The 26,195-nt window shown below is 42.3% G+C and overlaps 1 protein-coding gene across 3 annotated transcripts; it reads right to left on the minus strand.

The window, feature by feature from the left end:
- Positions 1-8,613: 8,613 nt before the first annotated feature.
- ZNF131 (zinc finger protein 131) lies at positions 8,614-25,140 on the minus strand. Of its 3 annotated transcripts, XM_041424632.1 has the most exons (8): positions 25,038-25,140; positions 21,338-21,476; positions 19,861-19,962; positions 18,743-18,887; positions 16,520-16,883; positions 16,195-16,417; positions 12,544-12,674; positions 8,614-10,292 (listed from the first exon to the last, which is right to left on the minus strand). In XM_041424632.1, the coding sequence occupies exons 2-8, from the start codon at positions 21,459-21,461 to the stop codon at positions 9,630-9,632; spliced, it is 1,752 nt and encodes a 583-aa protein (XP_041280566.1). In that variant the 5' UTR covers positions 21,462-21,476; positions 25,038-25,140; the 3' UTR covers positions 8,614-9,629. The 3 variants fall into 3 exon arrangements, with proteins under 3 accessions (XP_041280566.1, XP_041280565.1, XP_041280567.1); XM_041424631.1 differs by having other exon boundaries at positions 16,195-16,883; XM_041424633.1 differs by lacking the exons at positions 18,743-18,887; positions 19,861-19,962; positions 21,338-21,476; positions 25,038-25,140 and having other exon boundaries at positions 16,513-16,642.
- Between the last annotated feature and the right edge of the window lie 1,055 nt (positions 25,141-26,195).

Consider the following 26,195-nt stretch of genomic DNA (forward strand, 5'->3'; position numbering starts at 1 on the left):
AGCACTAAATGTAAGAAGAGTTCTGAGCTTTAAAAAGTTTTGCAATACTACTGAATCAGATGAAAAACAAAATTATACAGGGACTTCTCATATGGCTGGATCAAGCTGAGTTCCCTTCCTTCAGCCCACATGGGAATTCCAATTCTAACACAGTTTTCATGCAATTATTATTTCCAAGTAATTTAGACTTTCTTTTAATTCTGCTTTCTAACTTAGTAATTTAAGGAACACAGAAAAAGTACTGTTAATATAGGCATTTTTTCATCCTTTCTCAGTGGTTTCGCTGGATGACTTAGTGCTTGAACTCCAAGAATCAGACAAAACAGATATCTTTTGAGCATGTCTGTATCGTTTTTGTACTGAAATGCCTTTGTCAATCCCTCTATTGGCAGAATGTCTTACATAGATGAAAATTATAGTAGTAGATGTAAATCTTGACTGTACAAATTGTACACAGAACATGAATGCAAATAATCTTTAAAACTCCAGAGGCCTTGGCAGACATCTCCTGTTCACAGCCCTGAAATCCCTTTCACTCGCCATGCTATATTTACTGTTGGGAGGATTAGTGGAGACCAAAATCAAAAAAGTGAACTCCCAGTGCTAAAGCTATTAAATTTCACAAAGCACTTCTGAAGGAAAAAATTGCTGTGTTGTGTTTTCGTAGGTTCAGCTTTAAGTTACACTTTGGTTAGTTCCAGTTTCTCCCATTGTAATGGTTCTGCCCCTGTTGCCTCCACCTTCCTCCTCAATGTCAGTCTCCTTGCCCCCACACCCTGCTCCTTAAAAATGTGCCAAGTCATTCCCCTAATCCCTCCCTAGTACCCTGTCCCAACCCATCCCCTTTTTCCAGAGACTTCTACCTGGGGCGTCAAGTCATTCGTTCAAGGGCTGGGGCCCTCTCCCAGGGTTCTCCATTGGCACATTTCAGTGTCAATCTTCCCACTTCCCAGGCCCCCCTGCACCCCCATTGGCAGGTGGGCAAACCCCTCCCCTGCTTCCTCCCCCCTTTATAACCCCTTGCACAGCGCTGTTTGGGGTGTTCGCTTGGTTGGCCTTGCTGGGTTGTAGACATGTTTTCGTCTACAAGTAAACCCGGACTTTGTCCCCAATTGGAGTCTCCTGTTTTTGCTTCTACTGGTGTTGCTAAGTGTCTTGTCCATGGAAGGGAAAGCCTTAGCCATTCTCTTGACCTTCTGAGGAGCAGGAGGGTGTCCCCTGCTGCTAGTGTGCCAGAGCTAGCCAGGATATTCCATGGCCACTTGGAGAGGCACAGTTTAATAAAATTTCTGGGGAACTGTATTACAACTAATTGTCACTTCAGTGTCTACCAGCTGAAGTAGGTACTTCTGGACAAAACAAATTCTGTATGCTTTTAAACAAAACAAACAAAACCAACAGAACCCATGTCAAAAGAGCTTCTCAAAACTAGTCTCATGATGAAACACATCTTAGCGGTGTATTTGAATTCCTGTGCTGAACCCAGAAGAAGGAATGCAGATGCAGTCTTTCAATGTACTGTCACTGCTCAACTATACTACCAGCATTGAAAACCATTAAAGCAAATTTCTAGAAACCTGGAGAGAAGACAATTCAATTACTGTGATGCAGATTCGTGTAGCAATTATACACAAAAGTAATGTATGCAACTATCACGTTTTCATGCAAAGTTAAGAAATAATTTTTCAGTATCAGGGTTATAGGCACAGCTCTATGGAAGGCATGTGAAAAAAGAAATGTGATATTTAGCAAGAATTAAACCTCAGTTTCAATGTGTTTGTTCTGTTAAGTACAGAAGTTTCAGCAACTATATATATATTTCCACGAATATTTAATATACTTTGCTTAACATCTGTATTTTTATGTCATGTGTAGGACTACAGGTATTTCTTAACTTCAATATTTTATTTTTCTACCAAACATGTTCTATTTTTCTACCAAACATGTTCGGAATTTGTGTCACCAAAGACCAGCAAAGAGGATGATATAATCCACATCTGGGAAAAAGGCCAAACCCAGCTTGTACTGATGCTCCTGCTATTTGATTACTAAGAGAAATTTGCCCTTTTTTTTTCTACTTAGCAAAGTTATCAGCTGTTTCAAGTGATGTAAAGCAGCCAAAGGGGGCTGGGACACAAAAGCATGAGAGAAAACAAAAACAAACAAAAACCCCAAAAAACAAACAAACAAAAAAACCCAAAAAATCCAAAAGCCCAAGGAAGAAGAAAGACATTGAAATAAAATACTTCTGAAAATCATTACTCCTGCAAAAAGTTGTCAATCTTAATTACAAATTAAATACTGTCGAGAGAAATCCCCAAACAGAGCTGATTACACTTCAAATTCATATAAAAACTAGCTATTCATAGCCTGCAAAAGAGCTGACACTTTGCACTACTTCTGAACTACTTTCCTTTGATGTTTTTTCAGAATCTGATCCTTTCGGAATCTGAGCATTTTTCAACCTGTCACGGATGCCCCCAGCCCTAGGGCAGCTCTCCAGGTGCAGCCCCAGCCGCTGGGTGACACCTGCAGAAGTGAGGTGCCAGTTGCAAACACAAGCCCTTAATGATGAGAGTGCAGCTGCCCTCTGCCCTTGCTGCAGCAGCACAGGTAAAGGAAGCCCAGGCTGAATGTGCTCCCTTCCAAGCTGAGGGACACAACGCGTACAGCCACAGAGGTCTGCAGGTCTGTGTTCAGTCTGGTGCCGCAGCTGTGCAATGCTTAACATCCCTGGAAAACTGAAATCCCTGTGCTCCTCGTGGCATGCTTTTTGGTGTCTTAAACAATCCTGCACACTGCTGAGAGCAAGTAAAGCAAGACTTCCCCATTAAATGCTAACAGAAATGTGCCGCTGGGAATTAAACACTGACTACTCAGTGATCAGCTCTCCTTCGGTGCAATTCTGCCATGCTTGGGCAGAGAAGTGGAACTTTATTTAGAAGCAGAGCCCCAGGCTCAGTCCTACACTATAATTTTTGGACTTGGCCACGAGCTGAAACAGACTCTTGAACCTAAGTTCTGGAAAAACAAGCTCCTAAATGAGCATTCTGTGGAACCCATAACCATGAGAAATCCCCAAATTTACACCATTCTGTTGTGTGTAAAAATGAAACTGAAAATGAGAAGCATGATTATATTCTTCTGTAATTATGAGCCCAGTTTCATGCTGCTCCTCTCAGCCCACAATTAGCTTAATTCACAGTGGCCTGGCAGGGCAGAGAAGACTGGCAGTACAATCAACCCCCTGTGAGACAAAGAAAAATGGATTTCTTTCAACTGTGCTGTCCAAAAAACTGCCTTATCTACAGGCCTGCTGTAGAGGACAGGTCTGTCATTTTACACAAACACAGCCTCTCAAAGAGGCCACCTTGCACATAGGAACTGAGCCTGCTCATCTTGACTTAGTGAGAACTTTATCAAACACTGGAGTTCCTAAGTACATTTCAGCAAGCTACAGGAAATGCAGTGGAAGTAATAATATAGTAATTGCAAAAGAAAAAAAAAAAGTAATTGCAAAATAGTAAAAGAGGAATCAGGTCACATCCGTAGTAGCTGTCCTGAATTATACAAAGACAGATGAGTTTTCAAGCGCACTCTACTACTCAATTGCCTTGCAGGTAGTATGTTTTCTAAATTCCTTCCAGATTAAACACAATCTTATTTTGCAATTAGAGCTTTAAAAGTCATGATAGTATCAGCACGCATTGCTGCACAATGTAATAACCAGACTATCTTAATGAGAGACTAAAGAGTCCTTATACTTCTGATGCCATCTCTAAAACACAAATGAGATAATAATTCAGGCTGAGAGCAATTATTTATTATAAACACCTGAAAAACATGGGGCTTGGGACTCGAGGCAAGTCATACACTGCCATTACAACATGAAATTGCACCATGATATAACACTGTGTCTTTCTCAGAAGATCAGAGGTGTATTGGCTGGACTGTGGGCACTATTTCCAGTGAAGTGAATGGAGAGCATTTAATCCAGCTGTTATCAGTCTGCTCAGAATTGACAACCTAATTTGGAAACTAGATTACACTGCACACACAGATTAACGCACTGCTTTACAGCTGCATGGATTTATGATTCCCATGGCAACCAGGAGAAAATGTATCCCGGTAATTCTCCCCGAATAAAGCAGATCTGTCTCCATGCAGCACTAACAAGATTTATCACTAGCACAGTCATATTTTCAATGAATTCATTGCGGACAGCTAGACTGGTATAATCTCTAACTCTCTCTGCATCCTAAAATACCAATTCACAAGCAGAAGAGACACTAATATGATGCACTAATGCTACAAGCAATGAAAAACCTTGGTTACTATCTGAAATGTGTAATTTCTTAGAAAATATTAGTGGTTTCCAAGTAATTTTCCAGGGCAATGAGTAAATTTGTATTTATTTTACTAAGATAATGTGGGTGTTCCAGTTGTTGGTTTCTCTGGATCTGGATTGAAGGCACTTGAGACAGTAGTTCATGTTCAGACTCAGGTGTTTATTATTTCTTATTAGCAGAACAGTCTCACTACTGTGAGTTTGGCAGCTTTTCATTAGAAGGCACAAAATGGCTAACGGTCTCTTGTTACAAGGTCTTTTAAGACTAAACTATCCAATTAAGAACTGACACCTAGATTATTTTCCCTTTTAACCCAGTAACTGATCCCAAAGAGCCCTCAATGTGGACTTTTCTGCCCAATTACAAAATGCCACCCAAAGCCAAGAAGAAGATGGAAGAAGAAGCATGAAGAAGAAACCCAGGATGACACCCCATGCACTCCATCTTGCTTCCATGCACAACATACTAAAAATCGCAAAACCTAAATTTCTCACCAAGTGATACACCTACACTACTCCCTATAATCTAGATTTTAGTCTATCTTGAAGTCTAGGAAACTTTCTGCATGAATCAGGGTCAAAGTCAGTGCTTCCCTGAGGGTCAGGGCACCCCAGAGCAGTCAGAGAAATATTCCCAGTGCCCTGGGCTTCCACAACATAAGAAAGGAAGTATTACCCTACTCTTCCCACACTAGGCATAGTCCTCTCATATTTCAAGAAAATGATACTGATTTCTATATTTTGGAGTTTGGTAACTTGTTTTCCTTGCAATGAGAAGAGTCTTCGGTTTCATGCTTCAAGAGAGAAAGTCAGAAAGCTTTCAGTTTTCTGAAATACATACAGGACAGTATTTTCAGTTCCATCACTGCCTGCTTGCAGGACTATTTAGTCTGTGTAACCATAAAAAACTCTGAAAAAAAAGTTAAAAAGAGGGGGAAAAAAGCCAGGTACTTCACTGAGCTAAATAATAGTTGCCAAGTGTCCTGAGAGCTGTCTATGCATGAAGGACTATTTTCTTCCAAACACACAGAAGAGCCACGGTGGAGATTTTCTCAGTGTTAGCCAAGAATTTCAAAGGTTGAAATTTATTTCCCAACTCACAGAAAATATCAAGAAAATAAGCAAACACACCCAGTTGCTAGGGCTTTGGAACAACAGTGGAGCTAAAACTGGCCATGAAGAAATTGTGTGATGTTCCAGCTGTAAGGAGCTAATCCCATCACTTGTCAGTGTGCTTCAAAATCATGCACTGTCCTTGGTTGTGTTCTTCCACCCCAGCGTAAGCCAGCCCAAAAAAGGGCAACAACCCCAAATCCTCCCACAAAGAGCAGCTTCTGAACACGTGTCTTACAAGTGTCTCTGTCACATGTACCTCTCCCAGATAAAGGACTACAGCTGACTCAATTCTGCATTTCCATAGGTCAGTACCTCATGGAGTGGGAAGTGGCCCCACTCCGGAGCATTTTCTCAGTGGCAAAGTCCAGAAAATCCTGCCATGAAGTTCAGCCTACAGAAACCAAAGAAAAATCCTTTTTAGCAAAGGGCCAACAGATCAGCTTATTGTAATGTGGCTGCAGTATGAAAAAACCAATTATCTGCCAGTGCAATTTAATTGCCTTCAAAACAGAATCAGTACATTTTAATGTGCTATAATGAATTATTTGTATTTGCAATAGCACAGATCCCATGTTAGTTCACGAAATCACTGTTTTTCCATCTGGTACATCTAAGGACTCCACAAATGGGCATTTTTGTGAACACTCACTCCAGAGCTGCAGTTTTAAAACAACATTCTGAAAAGATGCCAAACAAGCAACTGTAAGAGTAGGAGAACTGGCATGTTCAGGTATTTTATTTCCTGACTCCCAAACAGACTGCCTATCTAGTCTAAAGTCCTCACCTCCATTTGTTGGTTAAGGCACTATTTAGAAAACAACCACCAATGAATGAAAGACAGTGGACGATAAAATTAACATATTCAGGAAAAATAAATAATCTCAACCAAATTATTTGGTCATTTCCATTCATGAGATTGCTCAAGCCCTGGAACTGCTGCAGATCTGACAAAATACTTTAAAAGAAATTACTTAGTGCAAGAAAAAAAAAAAAGTAATTTGGGCCCCTTTTTGATAGATTTCTTAAATGCAAATGGGGGTTTTTTAGGTACACATGAGCAAATACTCTTTCTGATAACAAGCACCAGTTTTTCGTTTTTCTGAATTGGGATCACCTGAACAGGTTGGAACACCTGTGCATCCATGATGTCAACAAATCTACTTGTAGATGAACTGAGATGCCAGACTGCATCCTCAAAGGAGCAGGTCCTGAAATGACAGGTTTGGTCTGACGGGGATTGTCCCTCCTGCTGTGAAGTTGTAGGAACACCGACTGCACTGTCCAAATTAACAACCCAACCCAGAAAACACTGCAGCATGTCCCTGCTCCTCCCACGGAATTTGTCGTGTATTCTGTAGGTCAAACATGGGATGAAATGTCTTTGAATCAAAACGTTTTCTCCTCAGGCTCCAGTTAGCCCCAAGTGTGAGAGTATCTTGGATAAAAACACGCATATGCCTTAAACAATCTGCATTTAATAAACACTGGAACCCGGGGGGCTCACACCGAGGTGCTGCCGAGGGGTTTGAAGAGGCTCGGCATTAGGAAAATGAAGGACGCTGCACCAGTAATCTCTGGGAAAAAGCGCAGGTTCGCTAGAGTTGGAGAGGCCTCTGAAGATAATCCAGCCCAAGCCCCTGCCAAGGCACGATCACCTGGAGCAGGTGACAAAGCAAGGCGTCCAGGTGGGTGTGGAGTGTCTCCATGACTCCACTTCGCCACTGTACTTCGTCTCTAGGCAAACCAACACACAGGGTAAAACAGCAGCGACGCGCTATTACTGAGACTACCGAAACACCTGCGGCGGCACTGCGGCGGAAGCTGGCGGGGAGGCTCGACCGTCGGCCCGCCGCTCCCAGCCCTTGGCCGAGCTTCCTGCGGGAAGAGCCGGCTGCCTCCCGCCGCCTGGGGAGGGCCGGCCCGGCCCTTCCCGGGCTCCTGCCGCGGCCATGGGCCCCGCCCGGCGCCGCCATTTGCTGCTCTGGGCGGCCGCGCCATTTCCCCGCCTCCCGGCCGGGAGCCCCCTATGCCGCGCAACCTTCCCTGCTCCCACAGGTCCGCTGGTGTGGGAACGGGCACGAAGGACGGCGCTGGCAAAATCTGGGCTTCAGTCGTTTGGGAAGGAAGTTCCAGGGGACGGGGGAACGTTACTTGTAGAGGACAGCTTTCCTCCGTGTCCCTCGGGGTGAGGAGGGGACACCGTGCTCCCTCCCGGCCTCACTGGCACTCGGGACAGCTGGGCACCACCGCCGAGCACCGCTCCTGTCCTGCAAATAAATCCCCGTGAACCGCTGTTGGAAAGGGCACAGCAAACAGAACCAAGAAACAGCACAACTGTGCTTACCAACCATGGCCTTGCTGGCAATAGCATGGAATTGTTCAATTTACACTCGACTGAAAAACTACACAAAAGTTAGTTTTGTTGGTCAGATGCACAGTCAGATTGTTCCTTTAATTCCACTGAGACAGATTTTGTCTATATGCATTCATACCTAAAAGGTTTGGAGCTTGGCAGCTAACCAAACAGGCCAGTCCCCTCCATGTTATCAGAAGCCAGGTATAATAGCTAAAATTTACTCTCACGATCAGTGTTGGGCCACATCATTTCCCCTGCACAGAATCTCGTCACAGGTTACTTGCATCCGAGGAAACACAAAACGTAATTAAAAAAAAATGCAAGTTACATTAATCAGATTGTTTGAAATTTTAATTGCGATCGATCCATGTTTCTTTTGCAACAGTTTCTCAAAGGCTATGATGAAACACAATAATGAAACTAAATAAAAGCACAAATCCCAGGAAACAGTTTGGCATTTGAAGATGGAATAGAAAAGCCTGATTTTAACTAAGATCTATAGTATTACTAAGAGCAGTACGGACTGTCCTTGCAAATTCTTCCCTTCATTTAAGGCTTTGAAAATAGTTTCTTTAGGAGTTTGGAGCACCTCTAACCTCCAGCAGTAATTAAGACATTCTTAACATCCTTGACCATAGACAGACAAGCATTTTCTAAATGAATCCAACTTTACAGTAAAAAGCTATTAATCCTATTATAAATGAGATTGATCTTTAACACTGGAACTTGGCACTTAATTGCCAGTCATTCAGTTGTTCCTCATATATTGATGAAACAAATAATGCAACATTTGATGGTTGGTATTGTTTTATTTTCTAATATTGATTAAACTATTTACACTTCTACTTTTCAATCCACAGTTTAGCACTCATACCTATGGCTTTTACTTTTATGTTTAGCATATCTTTTAGTCAAGTGTCAGAATTTCATTTAAAAAAAAACCCAAGAACCTGATACCATATAGACAAGTCTCTATGTTTATGTTTAAACAAATTCATTTTCAAAAGTGATTATTTATAAAAGAGCCTGCTCATAGCTTTCTTCCAAATCATGTTTATCACAGACTTTACCAAGCTCTTCCTATTTTTAAGTGTCCCATTTAGCGTGTCCTGCTGCCTCCAAGTGAAGTCTGTTCCCTCCCTCAGCCCCCCCCGCCTCTAAATTTAATGCAAAAAGAAAATCAGTAACCGGCAATTTCAAGCAAAAATATAAAGCACTATAACATTACCTACACTGCCTTTCACAGAACTAAGTTCTCAAAAACTCTAGAAACCTTGTGATAATTTAACCACTCAGTGTTGAAAAGGCACGGGACTTTTGTGCTCAGAGACCTCCAGCAACAGTGCTTTTAGCCCAGCCTGAAAGTTAAGATCCAAAAATTCACAGGTATGTAACTGCCACTTACAGCAGAACCCCTCAGATTTTACTGACTCTCCTGCTACAGACATCCTGCAAATTTGTACAAGACTTTGCTGCTACTGGCAAGAGGAAAAGAGGTGAAATTACTTTTACAGATGCCCAGGAATGGTGTAATGATACAATGATACAAGATACTCATTGCTAAAAATCTCACAAAACTGTCCGTGACTGTGGTAGTTTCTGTTTCATGGCACTACATGAATGGGGAAGTATTTTTCACATATGAGAGAAGTTTAATTGTACATGAAGAAAGCTAGTTTTGGTCCACTTGTCCAGTTCCCTATGGACAGCATATTGGAAAGGTGACCAGTGACGGTTCAAAAACCAATGTAAAAGTTAACAAAAATAATTTGGTATTTCATTCTTAAAACTGCAGTGTCATTATGTGTCCTACTCATCCACTTTTGCATTTTGTGTATCCATTAGTTGTTGTGTTTTTAAGTCTTCAGCTGGTTCATGATGTTCCTTGTCTGTATCATCTGCTTGATTATGATCCTTTTCTTCTGCTTCTCCTTGATCAACACTTCGATATTCTACTTGTTCAAGGTCTGTTCCATCTATAAGTTCTGCCTGTACTTCTTCCATCTGTATTTGATTTACATGCTCAACATGTAACTGCTCCACATGAACTTCAGCACCTTGTTCAGTCTGAATGTGTTCAACTTCCAAGTAACTAATCTGCACCTGTTCCTGTAGTTCCTCCATCTGTGTGCCTTTCGCTTGATTGTCCTGGATGAGATCCTGGTGCATCTGTTCCACAGTTACCTGTGCAGGATCCACTTGTACCTGAATTACTGGTAGGACATGCACTTGCTCAACTTGTTCTATTATTGTCATTGATGTTACTGGTTCAGCTTCCATACCTTCCACTGGAAGAACCTCTTCTGTCACTAATAGTTCTGAAATATTGTGCATTTCTTTGAGATGCCTTCTCAGCTCACTGCCTTGCATAAACCACAGATCACATAAGGTACAGTGGTTGGGTTTGTCACCAGTGTGTATTACCAAGTGGTCTTTGAACTGATCCCAGCTGTTAAACACGCTGTTACAAACCTGGAACAAAAGATACAGCATGTTAAGCAGTGCCAACAGAAATGTGACAAAACACAGTGCCTATCTGAGATCATGGCTTCACATTCTATAGTTTCTTGCTACTTGGATTCAAAAAACTTACATTTTAGAGGTAAAAGCTGAGAAGAAAGCTCCAAATAAACAGAAAACTTGACATTTATTTTTTAAGAATTGTGAGATATTTTGAGTTGTGCATGCATAAGATACCTACAAAATTCATAAGTCAGTAGAACATTTGAAAGTTTTCTCATCTGATATTCATGTAAGTATCATACACCCAAGCAATACATGTCTGGCACTAGAGTTTTGGGTGGAAAAATATTTATGCATTAATAGGGCCCACTGAAAGTCTAATACAAATTGTTGTTTTACTGACATTCTAGATGCAGTACTACTGAACAACTTTTCCTTATCAGCTTTCACTTGCTCATGACATTGTGAGGCTGAACTCTCCCATTTTGTGTTTTAAAAAGAGCCCACGTGAGTGATTTCAGCAGGTAAAACTTTTAAAACTCCATCCTTCTGATTCTCTTCCAGCCAAAAGTACTGCCTTAACATCAAACATATTGTTTTTACAGAGCACATGAGCTCCCTTCCCTTCAGCGGGCACTGAAGGTAAATAGCTGGAAAACAACACAGAGAGAATGCAGAAATAAATGAGATGCAGGGTAGAGGAGACAGAAGAGTGGGGTAGAGTCAGGCTTGGAGTAAAAAAACCCAGAGGCTCAGGAAATTGTCCATGGAAATACGTTTAGCTGTAGAAAGCAACAAGAACATACATATCAACACTCGTTCACTGCTGACAAACAGTTTAGAAACAGGACATTCCATCTCTTCATGATTTTCAGTAACTGCAGAGAAATGTGATGGAGGGAGTATCTGACAGGATTAACTCGAGCAAGTCTGTGTAGTCAAGACAAACATCTCCATTTTTCTGAAGTCTGCTAAAATGGGTTGTAATACTATTGCCACACATTTCCCCCTCCCAGGCTCACATTTCAGAAAGACATTGCACATACAGTTTTTAAAATACTAATGTTATAAATAAGCACTCAAAATTACTTGGTCATACATTAAGATAATGACTATCAGCAATGCCTAGGCACATAATTACTGTTCTTGCCACACAGAATCTAATTCAGTATTCAAGGCATATACCTGAAGAACACAAAAGGACTCATCAAGAAAGCACAACTTTTTCTCATCTTTGTTCAGTGAACAAAGTTGTTCAAATTTAGTTCTAAAGAGAAAAACTAAAAATTTATCCAAGAATTGCTGCAGTTTCTGCAAGCTGAAGGGACACAAAGCCACATTCACAACATCTGTGAGAGGACGAGGAAGTTTACAAAATGAGTTATGACTTGAATCAGCTCTTCAAAAGTGAAGTAAGATTTATCTCAACAGCTTTTCAAATGTCAGTTACATCTAGTGACCAAGTATCCTAGCAATCTCTACAGCATTTATTTTGCTAAAAAAATACACTGCCATAATAAATTTGAATTACTTTCCAAACAAAATCAGTGTGATTGGTATCACAACAGAGAATAATAGAACAATAAATGAAATAATTTGTATTTTGGACTTTGGGCTTCACTTTTAGTGAAGCATGCTCAGAAGTGAGAAAGACCGAGGTCACTGTTTCAAGAATCTTGTAAAGGAAGCAGCCTACCCAGAAGAATCTCTATGATTGTAAGTATTATGAGGCTCCACATCAGTAATCCCAAATTTTAAATGGAGATTCTTAGATGTGAGAATTTATCTGCATATTGTGGCTGAATGTGATCTAAAGACCTCACTATTGTCTACAACTTCCTGGTTAGAAGAGGAGGGGCAGACACTGATCTCTTCTCAGTGGTGACCAGTGACAAGACCTGAGGGAATGGCCTGAAGTTGTGCCATGGGAAGGTTAGGCTGGATATCAAAAAAGGTTCTTCCCCCAGAGGGTGGCTGGGCACTGGAACAGCTCCGAGGGCAGTGGTCACAGCACCAGCCTGACAGCTCAAGAAGCATTTGGACAATGCTCTCAGGCACAGGGTGAGACTCGGGGTGTCCTGTGCAAGGCTGGCAGTTGGACTCAATCCTTGTGGTCCCTTCCAACTCAGCATTTTCTGTGATTCTGTATTATTTTACTGAAGTAGCTCTCAGAGACATAAGCCACTCCCATTGCCTCTCCTGTTCAGTCCTCCCATGCTCCCCGAAGGAGGGAGGTACTGAACCTATTTCCATTACCCACCTGACATTCATACAGCTTCTTTCTTCCCTTTTTAGCGCCAGCTCCAGACTGACAGGCTGTCAGGTGACATTTCAGTGTGCTATTCCGAGCAAAACGTTCATGGCAGTTTGGACATTCAAAGGGTTTTTCACCTGTTGAGACAGATACAAGGACTTGTAAGTGTATAAAGCTACCCAGTCTTCTTTCAGGTCTCTCTTCTCTCTCTCTTTCTCTCCTGTCTAGGTTGATAAATACACTGTAAAGATGTGGCCAATGGGATTATTCTGCAGAAAAAGAAATGAAAATTGAATATAAAAGGGCAAAAAGCTGATGTAGAGTCGTAAGTCTCATTTAGAAGAAAACCAATGTAACAATTACCAGTAGCTTTTAAGGTAGTTGTGGAAATTATATTATTATTCTGGCAAAATATTTTAGAGAAATAGGAGCTATTTCACACACTTCATCTGATAATAGTTAAAGAATCAACATAAGTCAATATACAAAATGACATATTAAAGAAGGAAAAATTTAAATAGTACAACCTTTTATTTTCAGTAATAACAGCTTATGCTTGAAACTGAGCCCCAGAAAACGAAGCTGGCACAGAATTATTGTGAAATAACAGTGCATCAATACTAAAACAAAAAAACCCTGCATCCAACTTTCCTCCAAAATACATGGAAGAGAAAGCACAGAGGGACATAAATGGGCACAAGCAAGATAAAAATTCCTCTCAGTTTGGCCACTTCATTTCAACCATGGTATCAAACACAGAAGCCAGCTAAGGACAACAGCAGGGGAAGCTGAAAGTAGGTCTTTTTATCATCCAAGGTGCTGTGCCATCATCAAGTGGTAATAGACAAAGGGTGTTGCACCATGAACAAACACAATGACAATCAAGCAAATTAAATTACAAAAAAACCTTGAAGAGTGTGTTTCCTCTGAAAGACTGTAAAAATCTGTATAGGTACTGCTACCAACACCACTACTGAAACAAATGGATAATGAACTCCAAAAGAGGCTGAGCCATTTCAGTGCATACCATGAGGGTCACTCCTGGCTACTTTAAAAGCCTGCATTTTCAGGCATGCAATAGTTATTGGACATGCAGTGGAAAAACAATCTTCAGAAACATTTACAAGTTCCTAATTAGCATTTCAAAAGAAATTCACAAGTAGCTGAAGCATCATTTATACACCTGAAAGCTACAAAAAGATGTTAAGTGGTGGGAACATTCCCCTCAATGGTTACAAAACGCTACATATTTGGAGAGTGTCCTACAGGAAAGGCAGAGGATGCTAAACTGCCTTCAGTGTTGCAGGTCAAAAATCATGGGACTTTGCCCAAGCAACTAGTGGGTTTGGAACTAGATGATCTTCAAGGTTCCTACCAATTCTGTAAACCATTCTGTAATTCTATGATTCTACAGAGCACGCATGGATGACCAAAGAGGTTCTGGACAAACTCAAAACATAAAAGGGAGGTCCTCGTGAGATCTTGAGAGAGCTGGTGAAGGAAGTTGTTAAGCAGCTATCCATAAAATTTGAGGTGTGGCAGTCTGATGAAGTTCAAGATCACTGAAAAAGCAGAAGCACAACCCTTTCAAAACAGGGACATAAGGAAGAGCTGGGCAACTGCAGGCCAGTCAGTCTCGCCTCCATGCCCTAAAAATTATGGAGCAGATCCTCCTGGTAGCTATGCTGTGAAGACAGGCTGAAAGGGGTTGTTCAGCCTGAAGAAGAAAAGGCTTCAAGGAGGTCTAAGAGCACCTTCCAGTGCCTAAAGGCAGTCTACAGGAAGGCTGGAAGGGACTTATAAGAGAATGTAGTGATAATGACAAAGGTGGAATGGCCTTAAGCTGAAACTGAGTAGGTTTAGGTTAGATATTAGGAAGAAATTACTTTCTCAGAGGGTGGTGATGCAGTGGAACAAGTTTCCCAGAGAAGCTGTGGTTATGCCCTCTGTAAGAAATGTTCAGAGCCAGGCTGGATGTGGCTCGCAGCAACCTGGTCTAGTGGAAGGTACCCTGCCCATGGCCCCAGAGGGTGGAACTAAAGGATGTGTAAGGTCCCTTCCAACCCAAGACATTTTATCATCCTATTACTGCCCCACTGCTACTTTAATGTGATTGCTGGTGTAGTGATTGAACAACAACAGGGTAAAATATTTTAGGACATTTTCTCACAGACCTTTCAAGTTCATTTTAGCATTCAACCAGTGCTGCACAGAACTCAGAATTTAGAAAGCCTATAACGGAATGGGAGCTTTTTTATTCTCCTCAGGAGACCACAGTTAAATGCTGATGTCCGTTCTGATTTAACCTTAAGGTTTTTGAAAATGCTAAACTGCAAGTAATTAGATTCCGTATGTTATACTTATTACATCAGTATATATTTAGTAACTATCCTGTACCTCTTGTGATGTGCTAACTTGCTTTAAATTGAAAATACTTTCTTTGCAAGAGCAACCAACATATTACATAGTTTGGATTACTGTGGTTATCTGCCACAATTTTTTTTTATGAATAGATTTTTGCTAACTAGCACCTGTTTGAATTGCTTGTAATGGAGAAACACTCCCTGCTTTACAGGGGATAAGGGTTTCCCAAAGCTTGTTGATAAAAAGAACTTTTAAGAGACTATTGGGAACAGACCAGACACTGCCATATATCAATACTCAGCAGTCCCATACACAGATACATTCTAATTAAATTAAGACATTCTTAAAATGAAATTAAAAGGCTTTAACAATAACAAACTGCAAAAGAAATAGAGCTGCTACCCTCCATTAAACTTTTACTTAGGACTCATGACTGGCACATTAAACGAAAGCATCTGAAGGTCAAGACGACATATATTTTACATTCAGTTATCTGTGTCATTTTCAGTGTCTGTTCAGTCAGCTGACCTTTCAGTGAGATGTAGAAGTAATCTCCTATACTAAAAAGAAGGAGGGAGGACCACAAATCACTTTGTACTCAAAAGATTTTTGCTACCCAGACTTCAAAGAGGCAGATTTCACAGTAAAAAAAAAAAAGTGTACTATAATGAATAGGAATGTTTTGCCAGTTTTAGTAGATTTCCTTAATTAACCAAGAAAATTCAAATCATAGATGAATTGAAACCAGAGCATACATAAAACTTTTCAAACATGATGGTACAAGACATAATTCTTTGAGGGTATTTTATGTCTAATAGGCATTTGCTCAGATGTTCTGTTAGATAAAGAAACTCTCTAGACTGTATTCCACAAAGAAGATTGTGATTCAAATAGTATTTCAACAGAAATATTTACTAGAAAATTTTGAAAATAAAAGTGGTTCCTCAGTTTGGTATTTCTGAAGAAAGGAACATGACTTAAGGGAGTATTTTGAAAAAAAACTCTTAAGATTTAATACACTTGACAGAGAAGATCCCTGACTACTTTCTGGTTTTAGGTGCCTATTTTTAATTGACTCAATCCCCCAAAAGTTTCCAACATCAATGGAAAACAAAAAAAACATGAACAAACAAAAATACATACCACCATTTTAGTTATAACTAGAAGCCAAGTATTTCTAGCACTCGGGACTCATTTATTTTCTTCAGCATTTTATCTATTTCCCCAAAACATGCAAAAGCCCAAAATACTAGAATGAAGGCCACAAGCACAGGACTGTAGCAATGTTCTTACCTGTGTGCTTCCGAAGGTGCTCTTTAAAATGCCCAAAATGGTCAAACTGCTTGTCACAGTACTGGCATACATGTATTTTCTTGCCAGGTCTTTGCTTCTTGCTGGCACCACCTTCATCAAGGTGGTAACAGGTGAGGTGCTGTTTCAAAGCACTCTCTCGTAGGTATCTTTTATTGCATATGTCACATTTGTAATTCTCAGTAGAGTGTGTTTTCATGTGTTCCTTAAAATGGTAAAACAATTTAAATGAACGGTTACATTTCTCACAGTGGAATAAATTGTTCATGTGTGACAGCTGAAGTTCCACAATTTCAATACCTTCTACCTGTTTGCACGAGGGGTCAGTTGAACTATCACCTTCTTCTTGCATCTGGCATTTTCTCTCTCCCTGACGATACTTGCTGGTGATATCTGCCAAAAGAGCCAAAGCAGATTCATCTGATGTACCTGTTGTCTGTATGTACTTTATGGATTGCTCTGCAGAAGCTACTTCTTCAAGGGTTTCAATGCTGTCATCCTCCACTTTCATCGTCCCTTCAGCAATCTCAACCTCAATTTCGACAGGCTCTGATTCTGCAGATGGCAGTGTTTCTGTGATAACATTAGAGGTTTCAGCAATCTTCCTCTTTTTTGGTTTATTTTTACCTTGTGCTTCATTTGATTCTAAGGGCGATGAATTTTCTTTGTTCCTGAAAAGCATTTGCATAAACATGGTTAAGATCAATTAACAATCACATAATAATGCCTGTCTAGTAATCTAGGTTCTGCATGCAACACTCCCCTAGCTGTTTCTTGAAGTTGAATGATGACCACATTATCTGTGTGCACATCAGACATACAACCTATGTGAACATCAGGAGCTAATTTGTCCTTAATTTACCTCCTTAGTGCAGTAAAATAATATTGTTAAAGCCGATAAAATATTTTAAAGTATTTAAAGTAGACAGCTCTGCTTCAATGATACAAAGCATCTAGTAAGAAGAAACGGCAGTTAATCTAATGACTTATCGAAAAATTTGTGAAATTCTGTACTTGGAAAGAAAACTCCTCTAAAATAATTAATTCTTTGGCCTGCCTACTCAGAAGTAAGGTTTAAGTCCCTCCTATGCCATTCACCTCTTAGGCTCTGGACTGTGTACAACTGCAAGCAGTACTCAGAGCTTGTCAGAAAACATTTTAGCTGTGACTTCCCACGATGATTATACACACAAGGGTTAACATATCTCATAACTCAGCCACACTGCTAACAGCTGACATAAAAAAAACCACCAAGATGTGAAAGGAGTATTCTAGTTTAATTTTTTTGGCTTAAACACAACTCTCAGTTCTCTGCTATTCTCTCTGCATAACGCACACACAATCCCCTTCCTCCAAAATGTCAGGGATGGCACAGCATCTCAAACACAGACAAAGCTGAGTGGGTCAATGCTTTGAACTCATCCAGAGCACTGTTGTGCTGGAGGTTTTACTACTGATCATCAGTTTCAGAAATAAGTGGCTATCTTCCCATCAACTAGACTGACTGGAGTAAGCTGTGCTTTTAACCTTCCTCTGCACCATGATGAATCCTTTCATGTAATGCACTCCCTATCACTTCCAGGCTTTCCAGTAACAAGAGACAAGACTTTGCCCAGTATCTCCAAGTCATATTGTCAGATGTGTAACTAATGATGTCATGCAGGCCGCAGCTTATAAATGGCACCTTAGTCTGTTCACACACAGGAAAACAGAGTAGCTAAACTTAGTTTCATATAGCCTGGATTTCTAATGTCTACCAGATTACAGGCACATTGCAAGGAGCTCCTGGATCACGTTACCAAAAGCAACTAGCATAGCATGCAGAAGGAATGAGAACATGAGAGTACTTTATGGAAGTGAAATGGAAGAAAGAGGATGAAAAACAGCATGATGGGACTGGCACTCACTTTTTCAAACTAGACTTTGGCAGTGGATTACAGTTCCTGATACTGGATAACAGGTGCTGCAGCAACATTTGATTGAGTATTGAACCCAGATAAAACTGACTTTAACAGTTACATTCATTCAAGAAGTTTGAGAGGTTAATTTTGCAGCAAGAGATTTTAAGATCACAGTTTATTCCCTCAGAAATAGCAGAAAGCTACACGAAGTCAAAACACCATAAAACAAAACAAGCACCACGAAATCAAAACAAGCACAAACTCGTTAATGTTATCTGGTTACCAGAGACACATTGTCACTGCACGGCCAGCTGTCAATCAGGTGTGGGCCATCAGACAGCACAGAGACCAACTATGAGTTATCACAGAATCACAGCCCCACAACATCAGCAACATTAGAAGCCATGTCACTTGTCATTGAGCTCTAGCCCAATGAATGTGATGTTCTTGTTTTACCCTGTGTAATTCTGAAATGTATATTACAGTAGAAGAATATATGGTTCTACACAACTTAAAGAGGTCCCAGTATAAGAGACAGCACTGCAAGATACTGGCAGCCAGCTCTTGCAGAAGGCTTACTGAGACTCTCTCTTCCAGTGTTGGAAAGAAAAAGAGGCTTATGTGGTTACCTGACTTCAAGTGCTTTGATTGCTTCCAGCATCTGTAGATACTCTGCAGCTTTCCAAACATCATTTGCTTCTTCCTCACCTTGTACCATTAGCTTTGCTGTATAGGTGAACTCAATTAGGTGACGAAACGCCATGTTACTTACACCTGTGTACAGGCAAGAAAAACAAGTCAACTTTGACAGTTCTGCAGCCTCATCTTCCCAATGAATCTTGCACACTTGTCTGTACACCATTTTGATCACAGTACTGTAGCCACCAGTTTCATAAATGTCACACCCTTAAATGGCTCCACTGAATGGTTTGGGTTGGAAGAGCCCTTTATAATCACCTAGTTCCAACCTCACTCATGTTGGAATAAAAAAACCTACTAGAGAAACACAGTCTGGAACAACTGTGGAGTTTTGCCATGACAAAGATAACAGAAATTATAAGATGGACAGAAAGCTGTTTCAATAATATATAGATTTAAACACAAAAAACCTATTCCTGGAGGCTGAAATGCTGCTCCAGGCATTTAATTTCCTCCCTGCTTATCACGTAAGTATTACTCCCTGTTTGCCTTGCTCTTGCATCCCAGCCAAGGCATTTGCCATTGGCCATCACTGACAGCCTTTTTCAGCTGACCAGAATGGCTTTTCTCTGGGAAAGCTTTTGTGTAGTACTGCTAGTCCTAACAATACAGGGTCTGCCTGACCTTCACTAGACATGTATTAGGGGAAAGAATGGGGAAAAATAATGAGAAAGCACCACATAATCTCACATTTTCCCTTCCAATATATTTAATACTGTTATCATTTTAATTTTTCTTCAGGGAGGTTTTCTTTCCAGTGACGGTAGCTGTCTCAGAAAACTCAATAACTAAAATCTAGAAAGTTAACTGCAATAACCAAGCATGTTGAAGTGTCCAAAGCAAGACCAGATATGGCCTTGACCAACCTGGTCTAGTGCGAGGCATCCCTTCCCATGGAAGAGGAGGTTGGCCTAGATGATCTCAACATTCTATTCTCCAACCCTAAACATTCTATGATTCTATGCACTAGCCTCTACTCAGGACACTACAATAATTTCCAGCTTGAGCACACAACTATGAATGCTTTTATTCGCACAAGTCAGATTACCTTCAATCTCCACCAAAGGCTCCTGAGTGAAATCTTGGAAGAATTTGTGGAAGAACTGGCTACAAGCAGCAAGAACTGCCTTATGAGCTTTAAAATGGTGACCTGCAAAGGGAGACAAAAAGTTTGGTTTAAGGTTAACACCTTCCTCCCTACATAGTGCAGATGCAGAAAAAAAGACCGCCCAGAGTAAACATCTATTCCAGCAGCATCTACTGAGTGATTCTCCGTAACACAGGACAGTACTGCAGCTGGCTTGTCCCTTCTCACACAGAATCTTGCTGACATTGCTGAGCTTGCTAAAGCTCTGTAACTCAACCAACTGGAGAACTCTCACTCACTCACTCACTCACTCTTTTCAGATATTTAAGAAATGAATTATTTGCAATTTCTATGCAAACTTTTCTTGGTATGTTTTGGGCTCAGCTCTGTATGTCTCATGTTTTTGTTGCTCCTACAGACTGATATATATGTTACCACCACCGCCAGCATTAACACTACAGAACAAAAGGGGTTCTGCTCTATTCTTTCTATCTTCCAGAGTCTGTATTTATTCTATCCAGTGGAGGCATGCATATTCATACGGTTCAGTGGTACAGGGATAAAGGAAGCAACACAGATTAGAACTACACAGCTGCACACAAAACCAACTCTGAGTTCAACACATGGATTTGGTAATGACAGAGCAGGAGCAAACATTCAGGGCAAGTGCTATCAGTGTGGCTGTCCCTGAAGAATATTTTTTTTCTTAATTTGCTTACCTCCTTCTAATCTGGACTCTGTAGGATCCTTTTTCTTCAAGTGAGTTGCTGCTATCCTTTTAAAGATCGGGTGCGACTCCTTTAGCTAAATCTGTCTTAGTGGACACTACCTATATTCCCTGTAGTGTTCATCCATTCTAAAATATGTTTAGAATATGAAGCAGACTTAAATGATCTACCACATACCACCTTTTCTAAGGAAATAAGCACTTGTATCTTCATCATCCTTTTAAAACAGTTCTTATGCCCATATGTTCTTATGCACATACAAAAAGTATGTGCTTCTACCCTTTTTGAAGTATAAATTAAAATAGTAGACAGATACCAGAGAAGCTGCTGTGAGAAGTAAGTATTATTTCAAGGTGTGGGGTATTTTTTATTTAAACACAGTATTTGTAAAAGTTCTCTGCATGCAGTCCAACTGTTTAAGTCAAGAGAAAAATATTTTGACAATGTTTTGGGAATCCTTCGCACATTAAATGTACCACAGCAGTTTCGAAGAGGGCTTCTACCTGAAAACTTTTTAGTTTCTTGTTGGGAAAGCAGAAGCAAAATTACTAACCACTACAATGAAACTTGGCAAGTAACTTGCACACAGGTACAGAAACAAGAATTGGTTCACAGCCCTGTCTGACACCTGACCATGAAAAATCCAACAGCATCCCAGCACAGCTTTCAGAATTCTCTGACTACCAGCTAGTTCTCAGGCCTATACATACCATCGACGATCAGAGTGATATCTGTAAACTGGTCCTGCTCACGTTGTTCATTCAGTCTATCCAAAATAACTTTATAGTGTTCAGGGAATTCCTGGATACATTCCATTGTTTCCTCAGCTTCCATGGCAGAAGGCCAGGTCTGCAAAGCAAATGTGGTATGAAAGTAAGAATACTGTGCCAGTTAGTAAACACTATGCAGAGTCAGGTTATTATACAAATGTGAACTAACTTGCCAGGACTATAAAACCAATGGAAAAACTGTCTTGCTTGCAGGATTTTTACCCAATGTTGGCTGACAGGTAGGAAGTAGCACACTACTGCTGTGGAATAGCACAGTAATGATGTGGAATTTTGTCTTATTTGGACACATGAAGTAACAGCCAAAGTGGATATTTCTTTATCCTACAGATTCAGCAGGGACTCACCACCCTGAAAGCAAATACTACAGGGATGCAACATCTCCATAGCTACTCATTCAACACCACTGCAGCATAATCTCAGAATCTTCATACAGTTCTTGCAATCCCACCAATCCCCTTCGTTAACAGACAGTTCTTAAAACCTTTACATTTATGTCACACTTTGTAGCTCATGAACACAAGTTGTTTACTTCCTTTAAATATGGAAGTAATACAGCAGCAATTTTCAATTTCTGAGTGCATTACAATTGCCAGGGATTTCATCTACTCTCAAGCTTACTCATCCATCTATTTACACTTCTTCCTCTATAAAGTGAAATATTCTTTGCCAGCCTTTTGATGTAAAATGCTTGCAGTGAGATAGCCCTTCCTCCCTCACTAACACAATGAACACAGCTGGGGGTGGGAGTTGCAGAGGTTTAGCAGAACTGGGTGCCTGTGGATGAGATGCAGACAGTAGTCTGCTGCATATGCAGAAGAACCTCAGCAGAGCATCCAAATGCTTCAACGAAAGCACTTCACAAATTACCTCCAGGCAAAATTACTTCAGATCCATGAAGCAACACCCATTTTTAACTCCCACACTAAAGTGGCTTACACTTAGAATGCTGCAGAAAAAAAGAATTATGGAGTTCCTGTTTACACCACAAAACACATTCCTTCTTGTCTCTCAGAAAAAAAGTCACTCATGAAGAAGTTGTTTTGCCAAGAGAATGAAATAAGTAGAGCAAAGCAACTACTCAGGGAAATCTAGCCCTACCTGCTACTGCTACATTGCCAGCCACAGAAATGCTGCCCACAAAAGTCGGATTCGTTACCTAGTGTGCAAGGAGCCAGTAACTACACACGCGAGGTGGCACAGATTATTTATTTCAAAGTTGCGGAAGCCTGGGTGCCCGGTGGAATTCCACAAATCAAGTACCCAACTATAAGAACTTTTTGCTAATGATACATTTTAGCGAGCAAAAGGATTAGTGTTCATTGGTTACAAGTAACATAATTCTCTAATTAATTAGTATTCTCTCTTCTACTGGTTAATGATTTTCTTGCTTCCAGTGCTAATTAGTCCACATGCTCAGCCTCTCTCTTTTTTTGGATCAGCAGGTTTCTTGGGCTGGTTGTTGCAATCTTCCCCAGCCAGAATTACCTGTTACCCGGTTGGAGCCAATTCCAAGACAATTGCAAAGTTTGCTTTATTAGTTTTTTCCTTATTTTGGGGTTTCTGCTACATGTCCCTATGGGCTCTAAATTCTAGATCCTCTGTGTCCACTATCAGTGGCACACCCATTTTCTCAGGCTTTGTTAGCCTGCCCTTAGGTCAGAGATCACTGAAGTATGTCTTCATAAGCTTAAGAAGGCAATTCTATCCACAAGTAATTTGTTTTTCTAACACCTGGACATAACTTAGAGCTTGTCAGCTGGTCTCTGTGTCATGGATTAAATCTCCTTTCTTGTTGAAGAGGCTTGACAGTTCACAAAGATCAAACATCAAAGCAAATCCTTCCTTAAGAAAATTCTACATACTCTGTATTTCACACCAGAAACAACTGTCAGGGTCTTCAAGTGAACAGAGGAGCCTAGCATGCAGGGGAAGATGAGGTGGAAGGGAGCGGATGCTGCTGCTGCATTCTCTTCACCTCATCTGTAATGGGTCTAAAACAGACAACCAGAAATTCCTCCTTTTCTTTTACCATCTGGTGTTTCACATAAAGTCTCATGTAGGAAGGTGTCAGCTACCTACTTCACAGTTTAATTCTTCTTGCCCATTTTTGACACATTATAAAAGGGCAGATGACTTGCAATTAAAAGCCTAATTCCTAAAAACAAAAATTTGATCTCCAAGTCTCATGATTTTCATCTCCCATGGTTTTTGCTTTACTTCCAAACTGACTGTAGGGGAATCTCAAAAGAAATACCCCAGACCTCAAAATAATAGAGCAACCTTAGCCTAGCAAACACAAGATACTTTAAAAAGTTTCTTTCTTACAACTGTTACAAAACATAGCAAGAAACATACAGTTTATGTTAGGCAGTTCATTAATTTACACAGAACTAGTAAAAATGTGAGTTTACTATGTATCTAAATGCTGTTGCAGCGTTCATTGAGCATTCCACTTTAAAAACCTCGGTCATACTGCACAAAAAGGCCTGACAAAACAGCACATGTTCAGTAAGAGCGTGACTGCTTTGGAGGAAGGAGTGAAAAGTACAGTTGGGAAAACAAAGCGCCGAGGAATACGGACAGAAACGATCCAAATTCACACTTATGAGAGGGCTCACGGATGAGAGACAGAGAGTGGACCGCTTCAACTGTCTGTGCAATTTCCTTGAAAAACTCATCGAAATCCTGCCTTAGCCTCATGAGCCTGTAACCCTGCACGCATTTCATGTGATGTGCATATGATTCGCCGAGTTGCTTTTGTAAATCCGCCTCAATGAAACGTGTTATTATTACTACTCTCCTGGGCGACACCAGGAGCTCCTCGGATTCCAGGCACCAGACGTTAGCTTCCCGCACATGGACGCCGCGGCGCAGGCGGGGCGGCGCTGGGGCAGGCGGGGTGACCCGCAGGACCGATGCGGCATGCCCACAGCACCGCCATCTTGGGAAAGGGGGAGCCGCGGCCTAGGCAGTGCAGAAGCAGGAATTCCTCATGCACACTGCCGCACGTTCTCCTCAAAACCAACGCTCAGGCACGATCCCGATCCCGATCCCGCCCGTCGGCCCCGCAGAGCGGACGCGGGATCGGTGCCGCTCCCGGCGGGATCGCGGGCACAACGGCCGCCAGGCGGCGCCCCCACCCCCGGCCGCCTCACCCGGGGCTCCCGCCACCCGCGCGCGCCTCCCGCGGGCTGCGGCCCGCGCACCCCGCGGCCACCCGCGGCCTCATTGGCGGCCGGCAGTGTCATTCAGCGCGACCCCCGCCAATCGCGAGGCGCGGGCAGCGTTCGCCCCGGCCGGAGAAGCCAATGAGCGGCCGCCGAGTGCCCGGCGCGGGCGAAGGCGGAAGGCCTGGCCCGCGCCCAGGGCTCGCCGCGCACGGGGGATCCGGGCGCGATGCGGGCGGCGCCGGCAGGCACGGGGGTCCCGCGGGGCCCCCCGAGAGGGGACCTGGTCGCTGCCGGCTGGAGCCTGGCGCGCGGCAGCGCCGCCGCCTCGTTAGTCGTTATTACGTCATCAAAGCGCGCATTAAATCGATCCCTTTTCAATTCCCGGCCGGGTCGCGGCCCGACGACGCGGCGCTCCGAGGGGTGGGGAGGCGGTTCCGCCGGGGACTCACCGGGAGCAGCTCCTCTCCGCGCCGCTTCCCGCTCCACCGCCGCCGCTTCCTGCTGCCCGGCACGCTGGAAAGCGGGGCGCGCGCCGGCCAATCCCGACTCGCATTCCCGGCCTGCCCCGCGCTCACCTTCCACGCGACAGGGCGCGCGCGCGCCGGGGGCGGGGCCCGGTGGCTCGGGGCATGCCGGGAACTGTAGTCCATTTGTGCAGTGCGACGGGTTCAGAGTGATAATATGGGTCAGGCTGCAGAGGACCACAGCGGGTCGTCTGTTCTAGCCTCCCTACTCAAGCAGGATCATCCACAGCACCTGGCACAGGATTGTCTCCAGACAGTTCTTCAGTATCTGTGAAATTAGACTCCACAGAATCTCTGGGCAATCTGTTTCGGTACTTGGTCACCTGTGCCGTAGAGTTCTTCCCCGTGTTCCGGTGGAATTTCCTGTGCACCTCTCACTGCCCATTGCCTCTTGTCCTATTGCTCAGCAGCACCGAGCAGAGCCCGGTCCCTGCTCCGACCCCTCCCTGCAGACCCTGACAGACACTGATGAAGTTCCTCCTCAGTTGTCTCTTCTCGAGGCTAAACAGGCCCAGCTTCCTCAGTCTGTCCTCATAATAGAGATACTCCAGTCCCTTGATCATCTCTGTTGTTCAACTCTGTTCTTCTTGATGAGGAATGCCTGTGTCTCCCCTTCCAGATGCACTTTGCAGCTACATTGCAGTGCATTCCTTAGTCTGGCATGCCAGAACATTTTGGAAGACAGGTGTTAGGGCCACACACACCCTCACAGGCAGGACTCGTATCCACAGGATTCCCTTCATCCCATGTCCCCTCGACTCTGTTACACAGCCACTCTTCCATGCAGTTCCATAACACCGTGTTATTTTATAAATCAGACTGAGCTGTGCCCAAAATGGGTGTCATGAAGAGGTGTCAAAAGCTGAAAAGTCAAAAGTGCAATACTGCCCAGCAGGTCTCTGTGATGCCCAGCTGTGCCCTCCAGCTCCGGGTCCCCACAGCTGAGGAAGGAACGGCCCAGGCAGCCCCTTGCAGCTACCTGGGCGCTGACAATGTGAAACTTGGGTTTCTTTTCTATGGAGCCTTCAGGGGAGCCCCAGTCATACACGTTTCATGTCCTGCCCCAGATGAAAATGTACTCAT

Source organism: Onychostruthus taczanowskii, unplaced genomic scaffold, assembly GCF_017590055.1.
Source record: "Onychostruthus taczanowskii isolate IOZ18803 unplaced genomic scaffold, ASM1759005v1 scaffold83, whole genome shotgun sequence".
Classification (NCBI taxonomy): Eukaryota; Metazoa; Chordata; class Aves; order Passeriformes; family Passeridae; genus Onychostruthus; species Onychostruthus taczanowskii.